Genomic DNA, 12,801 nt, shown 5'->3' on the forward strand with positions numbered 1-12,801 from the left:
AATGGTCATCAGTTAGTTTCTTGGAGGGTGATACGGACTGTAGAACTAAGAGGAAATTAGTCGCAGTTCCAGTAGGTGAAAGCAGCATCCATTACAGTTCCACTGGATCATCATGTTGAGGGTGCCCTTGTTAGGTGTGAAGGGGCCAGGATCACTGCCAGCCACTGGTGGAGATGGAACCACATAAATGAACATTGGTTCAGATTATTACTACGTGGGAGGATCTGGCACCTCCAAGGTCAATAGAGTAGCGATATTATTATTATTATTATTCCGTGGTTCATGGTGTGGATTCCTGTTATGTCCAAGTTCATGAACCATGGGCAACGTATGAGTGGCCAAGTAAGTGGTCCTGACAGTCGGGATATTAGTTACTTTGGAATAAGGCTGGGCATCTCAGACATATTCTGAGTCGTGGTCACCTTTGTGCTCAGACAGCAAAGACTACCAAATCCACCGGTTAGTCCCTCAACTGTTAGGAGTAAAACTCAGTGGGACCCGGTGCAAGAAAGGCTAGCAACCTGCTTCCCTGGTACTTTAAATATGATGCTGGCAACAATCAGAGCAAAATGCCTCGGACCTATGGAGGTGACGGAGTCCCACCTCTAATTGACAAACCAGGGACTCCTAAGATACGACGTGGCAAACGAATGGTAACGAGATGGGGAGCTATTAATATCAATGGGGGCTACTCTGGGAAGAAGGTAGAGCTGGCAGAGGCTGCAAGTAAGATGGGGTTGGACATTTTAGCTGTTAGTGACATTCGGGTAAGGTGTGAGAAAGAAGAGAAGTGGGAGAATACAAGGTCTACCTGTCAGGAGTCAAAGCAGGAATAGCACAATGGGGTGTAGGGCTTTACATCGGGAAAGAAATGGAACCCAGCGTACTTGCAATAAGGTATGTAAACAAACGACTGATGTGCATAGATTTGACAGTGTCTAGAAAGAAAATTAGGATTGTGTCAGTATATTCGCATTGTGAAGGGACAGATCAAGATAAGATGGATAGTTTTTATGACGCACTCAGTGATGTAGTTGTTAAGAGTAAAGTAGAAGGAAAATGTTCTGCTCATGTGTGATTTTAATGCCAGGATTGGAAATCTAACAGAAGGGTATGAAAAGGTTAAGGGTAAATTTGGAGATGATATGGAGGCCAACAGGAACGGGAAACAACTCTTTGATTTCTGTACCAGTATGGGCTTAGTAATCACAAACTCCTTTTTTAAACATAAGAACATTCACCGGTATACTTGGGAAGGCAGGGGAACCAGATCTGTCATTGACTATATAATAACAGATCAGGAGTTCAGGAAGGCTGTGAGGGACACACGTGTATTCAGGGGATTCTTTGAGGACGCTGATCACTATTTAATCTGCAGTGAAATTGGTATTGTGAGGCCGAAAGTAAAGGAGGTCAGGTTCATACGTAGGAGGATAAGAGTGGAGAAACTTCAGGATAAGGAAATCAGGCACAAGTACATAACGGTGATCTCAGAAAGGTACCAGTTAGTTGAATGTAGTCAATTACAGTCATTGGAAAAGGCATGGACAAGGTACAGGGACACAGTACTAGAAGTGGCTAAAGAATGTCTTGGAACAGTAGTGTGTAAAGGTAGGATGAAGCAAACAGCTTGGTGGAATGACACAGTCAAGGCAGTAATCACATCAATCTTTAAACATGGAAACAGAAAAAGAGTGTAACAACTACAGAGGTATCTCTTTAATCAGCGTTGTGGGTAAAATCTTCTCAGTTATTGCTGAAAGGAAAGTGCGAGTATTAGTTGAGGACAAATTGGATGAAAATCAGTGCGGGTTTAGGCCTCTTAGAGGTTGTCAGGATCAGATCTTTAGCTTACGGCAAATAATGGAAAAGTGTTACGAGTGGAACAGGGAATTGTATCTATGCTTTATAGATCTAGAAAAGGCATATGACTGGGTTCCTAGGAGGAAGTTATTGTCTGTTCTAAAAGATTATGGAATAGGAGGCAAACTTTTGCAAGCAATTAAAGGTCTTTACATAGATAGTCAGGCAGCAGTTCGAGTTGACGGTAAATTGAGTTCATGGTTCAGAGTAGTTTCAGGGGTAAGACAAGGCTGCAACCTGTCTCCACTGTTGTTCATATTATTTATGGATCATATATTGAAAACAATAGACTGGCTGGGTGAGATTAAGATGTGCGAACACAAAATAAGCAGTCTCGGATATGCAGATGGCTTAGTTGTGATGGCAGATTCGATTGAAAGTTTGCAAAGTAATATTTCAGAGCTAGATCAGAAATGTAAGGACTATGGTATGAAGATTAGTATCTCCAAAACGAAAGTAATGTCAGTGGGAAAGAGATATAAATGGATTGAGTGCCAAATAAGAGGAACAAAGTTAGAACAGGTGGACAGTTTCAAGTACTTAGGATGCATATTCTCACAGGATGGCAACATAGTGAAAGAACTGAAAGCGAGGTGTAGCAAAGCTAATGCAGTTAGCACTCAGCTACGATCTACTCTCTTCTGCAAGAAGGAAGTCAGTACCAAGACTAAGTTATCTGTGTACCGTTCAATCTTTCGACCAACTTTGTTGTATGGGAGCGAAAGCTGGGTGGATTCAGGTTACCTTATCAATAAGGTTGAGGTTACGGATATGAAAGTAGCTAGGATGATTGCAGGTACTAGTAGATGGGAACAATGGCGGGAGGGTGTACACAATGAGGAAATCAAAGAAAAACTGGGAATGAATTCTATAGATGTAGCAGTCAGGGCGAACAGGCTTAGATGGTGGGGGTCATGTTACACGCATGGGAGAAGCAAGGTTACCCAAAAGACTCATGGATTCAGCAGTAGATGGTAGGAGGAGTCGGGGTAGACCAAGGAGAAGGTACCTGGATTCGGTTAAGAATGATTTTCAAGTAATCAGAAGAGGCACCAATGTTAGCACTGAATAGGGGAGGAATTTTATAACTTTATAATTTTATAAAGGGGACTATGCTCCAGACTGAACACTGACAGGCATAATCAATCTTAAATGATGATGATGACGATGATGATATTATTCCTCCTCCTCCTCCTCTGCAGCTTTTGGTGGCCAAGATATTGCAAGGGTCTATCCGTGGTGTGTGTGGTGACAGACGAAGAGAAGGCTGCCTTGAGACGAATAGGCTGTGGCTCCTTCAGCAGATGGCCGGTGCTGGGCCTCTGACCTGTAGGTTTCTGGGGAGAGTGATCCCGAAAGTGTGCCCTGTCATCAGTAGATGCTGGACAAGGAAGATGTTACTCTTGTCAGGTGTGGGAAGTTGTTCCTGAAGATATTGTCGTAGCAACCACGAGAGTAGAGACCAGTGGTAGCTCTGGTTTGGAAAAAAAAACAAGCACAGAGCGACAGCACGATTTTTGCATAGTCGGTCATCATGTAAGACAGGATGCAGGTGTTCATATTTTTTCTTGCCTTGGTATGTGACAGGCAGTCAAGTGAATTATGTTCTTGTATTTTCTTTTCCTTTCTAAATACTAAGCAAAACTGTGAATATGGAGGATGGTGATCAGTACACATTTTTCCCAATCAGTGAAATTCACCAAATTTCTCTTCTATGTGTTCCATAGAAAATAATGGTTTTGTTGCCATAAAAGTATCTCCTCCTATAATACTATACATCAAGTAGTGAGTAAGCTGTTTTACTTCCAATCTGGCTTGTCCCTCCTCCACCTGGGAGTCAGGGTAGGGAAAACAGTAGCACTGAAATATCCAGACCTATCTGCTGAGAGAACCAAATCAGAATGGCCATTGCATTGATTCAATTTGATACATTTAATGTGAAAAACATCCACCCTAATGAGATCAAATCCAATTGAGGGTGCTACCCGGCCACACAAAAGGTCATTTGGCATGATGGCCATTGCTGGGAGTCCTGATGCCTCAGGAAGATGGGCATTCACTGTGGCATGCATGGGTAACTACTAGCTCATGGATCAGAAGCATGATGCCCATCCTGTTAAGGGCTCTACCAAAAGGGTACCTAATGATCCCACAACGTTGGTTTGGCTACCACATTGGCTTAAGTTCATATACAAGTCAATGCATTACTGTGCACAAAGGGTCATTAAAACTGTACGCTGTTTTTCAGGCATTGTTCCCCAGTCGATCCAAACTACAGGAGGGGGGATACTGAAAATTGAAGTCAAACCCAGGAGCAGACAAAAATTATTTCAACTGAAATAAGAAATCAACAAAAGAAAGCAGAATCATCTAAAATAGACAAATCAACATCAAAGGGCTGCCACTGCGAGGAAAAAAGAAAAGATGGGAGACTGCAGCACAAGAAAGCAAGTAAATGCTGCAATAGCTCGAGACCTTGTGCTCACCACATGCGTACTTATGAAAGAGCAGTGAGCCTTTGTAGGGTCTACAAAAAGGGAAAACTGGTTGACGCGCTGGACACCGAAACAGGGTTTTATAGATCCAATGAAGAAGTGGAGGTCAGTGTACAAGAAGGTAGCAAGCTGGGCTGAATAGGACCACATGAAGTGGATAAGAAAGAAAGTACTAAGGCTACCGAGGAATAAGCAAAACATGCCTTGGCCCTGGGTTCAAACTGTGAGGATACCAGGGAACATGAAGCAGACAAGCGCCTCAGGATCGATATCTGACAGCTAGGGTGATTCCCTCTAGATAGCTCATAAAGAGGTGGGCCTATTTATGTTCGAGAACACTGTTTATCTTCAAAAAGGAAAATATAAACTAGTAACAAGTTTTTAATACAACTTGCCTCACGATGGCCTTCATCAGACCTTTCACGGGCCTTGTCCAGAGGAGTCTTCCCATCTTCATCACGCAAATCAGGATTTGCACCATGGCGCAGAAGTACTTTAGCAATAGCTGGTCGTCCGAAACAGGCAGCATAATGTAGGGAAGATGAGCGTTGACCTGTAAACACAATGGGGGTTTGATTGCAAGCCAATTTAACATTTTATATTTTTATGAAAAACTAATATAATTTATGGATCACTAGAAGAATGAGTAATGGGCAAGTAATAGACTATTAGAGGGCCAAAGGAAATTAAATCTTATTGAATGTGTACTGCCTCAAAAAGTGAAGAGAGAAACTGGTAGAAGCAAAGGTAGAAATCTGATAGTAATAGTGATCCATGTAACACTTTTATTTAATGGAATAATGATGCAGAACCCCATCCCCCTTGTGGGGGGGAGGGGGGCGGCGGCACATGTTAATGTTGACCTTAACGCGTCAAACGGTAATGGGTGTCAGACGGAATGGGTTACAATAAACATGTAAAAAGAGCCGAGACAGTGTAAAACTAGTTGTTATTTTTATACATCTGAACTAGAATGGTTTAGATGGTACCATGTGTTATTTTGCAGGTTAATTAACATTAAAAATATATCAAATGTCGAGAACATTATGACTATAAGAAAGGTTCAATGCCGTGAATCTGACATAAGCAATGTGTTGCGTTTCAATATTTGTAATTAAATTATACGATTTGCAACAGAAATAAGTGTGACACTCACTCACAACAATTAACCTTATTCACGAAGCATCTATTCTGAGAGCTGATGCTTATTCTCTGATTGTTGTTAACTTTGAAACGTGAAACTACCATTACGAAGTAAAGAAAATAAATGAATTAAATCTCAGGAAGTTATAAAAGGTGTACTTCACATGTCAAGCCTAAAGGTTGATTTTATGTAGCTGTTCACCCTAATCTATCCTGTGGAAGCCTATTTGTGTCCACCTAACTACTGCAACCTACATCCATTTGAAACTGCTTATGCAGTCCAACATTCACCTCCATCGACAATTTTTATTTCTCATACTTTCCTCCCTAATCTCATTACAATTTTTTGATTGCTTGGGATGTATCCAATCACCTGATCCCTTCTTTAAGTCAAGCTGTGTCATTAATTCCTTTTCTCTCTGATCTCGCTTAGTGCATCTTCATTAGTTAATTTTTATCATTCTCCTGCAGCACCACATTGCAGAAGCTTCCAATGTTTTCTTCAATGTTCTGTTTGTTGTCCATATTTCAGTTATGTACAAAGCTATACTCCACACAAATACTGTCAGAAAAGATTTCCTAACATTTAAATTTAGTTTTCGTGTTAACGTATTCTCTCTCTCTCTCTCTCTCTCTCTCTCTCTCTCTCTCTCTCTCTCTCCCACCACCCTCCATTTGAAATTCTCAGCAACCACTTGTTCTTTCAATTAATTGATCCCATATCCTTAATTTTATAACTAACTGTACTTCAGTTGTAACTTGCAGTGTTTAATCAATAAGTCATTGTCAGAGTCCACATATTCCGCTGCAAATATATTTCAGTTCAAAATTTTTTCTTACCATTATATAACCCATCCAAAATCTTCTGGTGTCTCCTGGTCCTTTCCACATATACATCTCCTTTCATAATTCTTAAACCATGTTTGCAATGCTTAGATTATGCTCCAATAAAAATTATAGGAGATGACTTCCCTTTTCATTCTTTTCCCCTTACCCATGTTCTCCTATTCTCCTTTCTCTTTATTTTGCTGCTGCTGAATTCTGATACTCCTCCATGAATTTTCATCTCCATTAAAAATATAAATTCCCTATTACTTTTGTCTGATCGTACATTCTTTCAAACTTTTCATTATCTGCACAGCAAGTATGTCTATATACTTCTGCTGGGGGTATTGGTTTTGTCTCTCTCTTGGCTATAATAATGTGTTCATTATGCTGTTCATAGAAGTTACTAATATTCCTAACTCCTTACACATTATTAAATTAAAATACTCATTTGTGACTTTCCAAGATGAAGTGTGTGATGAAATAAAACCCAAAAGTTGATTTTTCCTCCCCAGTTTTGATGTATGTAGGTTTTCACCTGGATAAGTATTCCAAAAACATTCTGTACAAAAAGAAATCAGGTCTTGCATAGATATTGTGTGTGCACAATTTTGTGCAGCCCAGCAATTACAATGGACACGAATTTGGGATATTTCAGTAGAACCAAAGTTTTTCAGACACCTTACATGCTGGTGTAATAGGACAAAATCCCAATTCATTAATGTTTTTTTAAAGTTTACATTTATTTAGATGTGGTGCATATGAACAGAAACCTATGTGCATACCTTTATTGACATCAGCTCCTCTCTCACACAGGAACTCTACCATCTCCTGTGTGCCAAAAGCAGATGCCCAATTCAGTAAAGTCTGTCCAACATCATCCATGAAGTTCACTTCAATACCTGCAGACAAAAATATTTTCATTTAGGAGTTAATTTTGTACTTTACAGTACTACCCAGGGAACCATAACAATCGTTTTAAGTGACTGGCAACATCCTGAATTCACCATTTGCATTTCTTGGGTATTTAGTAAACAGTGTTGCTGGTCTATGTTCACCAAGAAGGTGATCCGTCTTCAATTAAAGAGAGTGAATTCTTGCAAGTCCAGTGCAAATTGTGAATGTGCTACCCAAAATGTGTCAGTGCACAAATAACTTTTGCTCCTGATATGCTTTGCAGAAATACTTTAATGCAATGTATTGTATCATTAATTACATATATTCAACCTTTGAACACAGATATATTTTGTAAAAGCACGCTATTTCAAGCCCCTCTGCAGCTGACAGTCTTCATTCTACACAGCTATAAACTATTTGAAATTTTGTGTAGTCACTGCATATTATAAAACAAAACAAAATGACACACACACACACACACATACACACACACACACACACACACGTTATTGTTTGCTTGAATATATTTCTAAATTTGCACGAATTTTATGCCAATATCCTGTTGGTTCAAATGGCTCTGAGCACTATGGGACTCAACTGCTGTGGTCATAAGTCCCCTAGAACTTAGAACTACTTAAACCTAACTAACCTAAGGACAGCACACAACACCCAGCCATCACGAGGCAGAGAAAATCCCTGACCCCGCCAGGAATCGAACCCGGGAACCCGGGCGCGGGAAGCGAGAACGCTACCGCACGACCACGAGATGCGGGCCCAATATCCTGTTCTGGGACATGATGGGTAATCGGCATCTGCACTGAGTCCTTTCAACTTGTAGATGACCTTTTCCTCAATTTAACTGCAACTCATTGTACCCATGTCACCTTGTAAAAAGTACTGCAACTTTCTAACAGTAGTAAGCATCAGATGTGGCCACTGAACCTACCTTTGGGAGCCGCATTAAAATGCAGGGCCGAACAGTATATTTAAATGTAGGTTTTTTTTTTAACAATAATATTATGAGAAAAGAGATTGCTACTCACCACATGGAGGAGTTGTTGAGTCACAGACACAAACAAAAGACTGCCATTCATGCTGATCTTTCAGTCAAAAGCTCCCTTAAAGAACACATCCCTTAAAGAAAAAAAAAAAAAAAAAAAAACACACACACACACACACACACACACACACACAACACGCGCACGCATGGCCACTCTCTCTGGGCACTGAGGCCGGACCAGAGACAGTGGTCTTTTTTCCCCGTCTGTGACTCAGCATCTGCTCTGTATGGTGAATAGCAATCTTTACTGTTCATAATATTGCCATCTTGGATTTTCCATCATTTGATTAGGTTTTTTTTTTTTAGAAATCCTGAACTAAAGTAAATAATTAAGCACATTGTTGTTATAATTTCGTTTTCAAGTACATGTTTTGGTAATTCTATAAACATTTGAGTGTATGAGAGTGTACTTTGAGTCATTGTCTTATAGTACACCGACTTTTTACAGAAATTAACTATGTGAACATTGGAGAAAAATTGCACTTTATAAGAGGTTAAGTTCTCACGAAATGCTGAGAACTTTTCAGGGTGTAGTTCATTGCAGGTAGACTTCTTCAGGAAGCAGGTAAACATGTCAGAATGTTAGTAGTGTTTGAAATGAGATGTCATTTGAGACAAAAAAAAAAAAAAAAAAGATAATTAACTGTCAATAACCCTGATTTAAAATTCTGCCAATTACTTCATTTAAAAAATCTTACAAATCATTTAACATGTGGACAAACATACGTTAGACAAATGTATGTTCTTCGTTCCTTACATTCTGACATGTTTACCTGCTTCCTGAAGAAGTCTACCTGCAATGAACTACACCCTGAAAAGTTCTCAGCATTTCATGAGAAATTAACCTCTTATAAAGTGCAATTTTTCTCCAATGTTCACATAGTTAATTTCTGTAAAAAGTCGGTGTACTATAAGACAATGACTCAAAGTACACTCTCATACACTCAAATGTTTATAGATTACCAAAACATGTACTTGAAAATGAAATTATAACAACAATGTGCTTAATTATTTACTTTAGTTCAGGATTTCTAATAACTGCAAAAAGAAAAAAAAAAACTAATCAAATGATGGAAAATCCAAGATGGCAATATTATGAACAGTAAAGATTGCTATTCACCATACAGAGCAGATGCTGAGTCGCAGACGGGGAAAAAAAGACCACTGTCTCTGGTCCGGCCTCAGTGCCCAGAGAGAGTGGCCATGCGTGCGCGTGTTGTGTGTGTGTTTTTCTTTAAGGGATGTGTTCTTTAAGGGAGCTTTTGACTGAAAGATCAGCATGAATGGCAGTCTTTTGTTTGTGTCTGTGACTCAACAACTCCTCCATATGGTGAGTAGCAATCTCTTTTCTCATCATCATCATCATCATCATCATCATCATCATCATCATCATCATTTAAGACTGATTATGCCTTTCAGCGTTCAGTCTGGAGCATAGCCCCCCTTATACAGTTCCTGCATGATCCCCTATTCAGTGCTAACATTGGTGCCTCTTCTGATGTTAAACCTATTACTTCAAAATCATTCTTAACCGAATCCAGGTACCTTCTCCTCGGTCTGCCCCGACTCCTCCTACCATCTACTGCTGAAGCCATGAGTCTCTTGGGTAACCTTGCTTCTCCCATGCGCGTAACATGACCCCACCATCTAAGCCTGTTCGCCCTGACTGCTACATCTATAGAGTTAATTCCCAGTTTTTCTTTGATTTCCTCATTGTGGGCACCCTCCTGCCATTGTTCCCATCTACTAGTACCTGCAATCATCCTAGCTACTTTCATATCCGTAACCTCAACCTTGTTGATAAGGTAACCTGAATCCACCCAGCTTTCGCTCCCATACAACAAAGTTGGTCGAAAGATTGAACGGTACACAGATAACTTAGTCTTGGTACTGACTTCCTTCTTGCAGAAGAGAGTAGATCGTAGCTGAGTGCTAACTGCATTAGCTTTGCTACACCTCGCTTTCAGTTCTTTCACTATGTTGCCATCCTGTGAGAATATGCATCCTAAGTACTTGAAACCGTCCACCTGTTCTAACTTTGTTCCTCCTATTTGGCACTCAATCCGTTTATATTTCTTTCCCACTGACATTACTTTCGTTTTGGAGATGCTAATCTTCATACCATAGTCCTTACATTTCTGATCTAGCTCTGAAATATTACTTTGCAAACTTTCAATCGAATCTGCCATCACAACTAAGTCACCGCATATGCGAGACTGCTTATTTTGTGTTCACATATCTTAATCTCACCCAGCCAGTCTATTGTTTTCAACATATGATCCATAAATAATATGAACAACAGTGGAGACAGGTTGCAGCCTTGTCTTACCCCTGAAACTACTCTGAACCATGAACTCAATTTACCGTCAACTCGAACTGCTGCCTGACTATCCATGTAAAGACCTTTAATTGCTTGCAAAAGTTTGCCTCCTATTCCATAATCTTTTAGAACAGACAATAACTTCCTCCTAGGAACCTGGTCATATGCCTTTTCTAGATCTATAAAGCATAGATACAATTCCCTGTTCCACTCGTAACACTTTTCCATTATTTGCCGTAAGCTAAAGATCTGGTCCTGACAACCTCTAAGAGGCCTAAACCCACACTGATTTTCATCCAATTGGTCCTCAACTAATACTCGCACTTTCCTTTTAACAATACCTGAGAAGATTTTACCCACAACGCTGATTAAAGAGATACCTCTGTAGTTGTTACAATCTTTTCTGTTTCCATGTTTAAAGATTGGTGTGATTACTGCTTTTGTCCAGTCTGATGGAACCTGTCCCGACTCTCAGGCCATTTCAATTATCCTGTGTAGCCATTTAAGACCTGACATTCCACTGTATTTGATGAGTTCCGACTTAATTTCATCCACCCCAGCCGCTTTATTGCACTGCAATCTACTGACCATTTTTTCCACTTCCTCAAATGTGATCCTATTTCCATCATCATTCCTATCCCATTCTACCTCGAAATCTGAAACATTACTGATCGCATTTTCACCTACATTGAGCAACTCTTCAAAATATTCCCTTCATCTGCCCAAGGCATCCACAGGATTCACCAACAGTTTTTCTCATAATATTATTGTTAAAAAAAAACCTACACTTAAATATACTGTTCGGCCATGCAGTTTAATGTGGCTCCCAAAGGTAGGTTCAGTGGCCATATCTGATGCTTACTACTGTTGCAGTACTTTAGGCCAAAAGAAAAAACAATAACAACTTATTTGCTACAAAAATTTTAAATCAATCCAGTAATTTATAAAATAATAAGAAAGAAGTGATTATTTTTGTAATACCTCCACTATCAATGGCCTCAATAAGGGCATCAGTGTCCTTGGAGCGAATACAATCTATCAGTTGTCTGTGTGTCTTCTCTCCGGCACTGTCCATACGACGAAGCCGCGGTAGGAGTTGGCTGCCACCTGCACCAGAGCGTGCAAGAGCCTTACGACCCTCAAAAAGCAGCACCAGCAACAGATCCACAAGGCGCATTGAGTCCAAGGAACACCTGTACACGTTAAGAAGTACTTAGTTCTGTGTCACAAAGCCGAGACTGTGGAATCTCAAATGTATTTATGACAACTTTCACACAATAGCATCAATTAAGTAATAAAATTCAACAATATGTACCCAAGCTTTTACATATTACCAGGAAATGGCAGTGCTATGTATAATGTATCATGTCTAAAAAATGCTTAAGTGATTCTAAGAAGCTTACGTCAGTTGCTTTCTACAGCCAGTTCAAAATTATTTTAGGATCAACAGCTATGATGGATATAGTAGGGAGGAGATTCACATGGGTGGCACGGACCCCACTGTGCCAATACCATGAGACCCTAGCCACAGCAAGCACCCGAAGTTGCCCAACTTTCACCCTATCACAATCCTTCCAGCCTGCACTGCACTTCTGCTACAGGCAGCCAGTTGCCCTGCTTGATCGTTGCACCCTGTGACTTTGTTTTAGTTTTTACATTTGTAGGAGCTGGTATTTTATTTGTTCTTACTGTTATTTTCTGTGTAATGCTGAACAATACCAGCAGGAGGTGTGTCAAAAGTTATGAGCAGTAAAGATCGACAACATTCTCCTGGCAAGGGGATTACCGTAACAGGTCAGTAAAGAAAAATGGTTACGTGCATTACATGCCTATGCTGGGACTGAAAAACTTAATGATAGCCTACCCCTTTCCATTAACAAAGTAATAAAGGAAAATGCTGCAGCTTTGGGGAAAAAAAACACTTACCAAGACTGACAAGGAAATGTCTGAGAAAAAAGGAAGCTGGAGGAACAATGAAGCTTAAAACCCTAGATAAACATTGTATGGATACGAGGCTTACGCATATAGACTTCAGAATGAGATTTTCGCTCCACAGAAGCACTGATAACAAACTTCTTGGCTGATTAAAACTGTGTGCCGAACTGTGACTTGAACTCTGGGTCTTTGCTTTTGCAGGCAAGTTCTCTGATGTGGGTAAAGCACTTGCCCATAAAAGACAATGGCCCCAAATTCAAGTC

The 12,801-nt window shown here is 40.1% G+C and overlaps 1 protein-coding gene across 6 annotated transcripts in view; it reads right to left on the reverse strand.

Moving 5' to 3' along the window:
- Positions 1 to 12,801, reverse strand: part of LOC126195416 (E3 ubiquitin-protein ligase HECTD1) — a 314,241-nt gene that overhangs the window by 259,292 nt on the left and 42,148 nt on the right. For all 6 annotated transcript variants that reach the window (XM_049934021.1, XM_049934022.1, XM_049934020.1 and 3 more), the window contains exons 9-11: positions 11,585 to 11,796; positions 7,112 to 7,228; positions 4,754 to 4,911 (exon numbers count right to left, since the gene is read on the reverse strand). In XM_049934021.1, coding sequence (XP_049789978.1) covers positions 4,754 to 4,911; positions 7,112 to 7,228; positions 11,585 to 11,796 — 487 coding nt within the window. The remainder of the gene's footprint in view (positions 1 to 4,753; positions 4,912 to 7,111; positions 7,229 to 11,584; positions 11,797 to 12,801) is intronic.

Source organism: Schistocerca nitens, chromosome 7 (assembly GCF_023898315.1).
Source record: "Schistocerca nitens isolate TAMUIC-IGC-003100 chromosome 7, iqSchNite1.1, whole genome shotgun sequence".
Taxonomy (NCBI): domain Eukaryota; kingdom Metazoa; phylum Arthropoda; class Insecta; order Orthoptera; family Acrididae; genus Schistocerca; species Schistocerca nitens.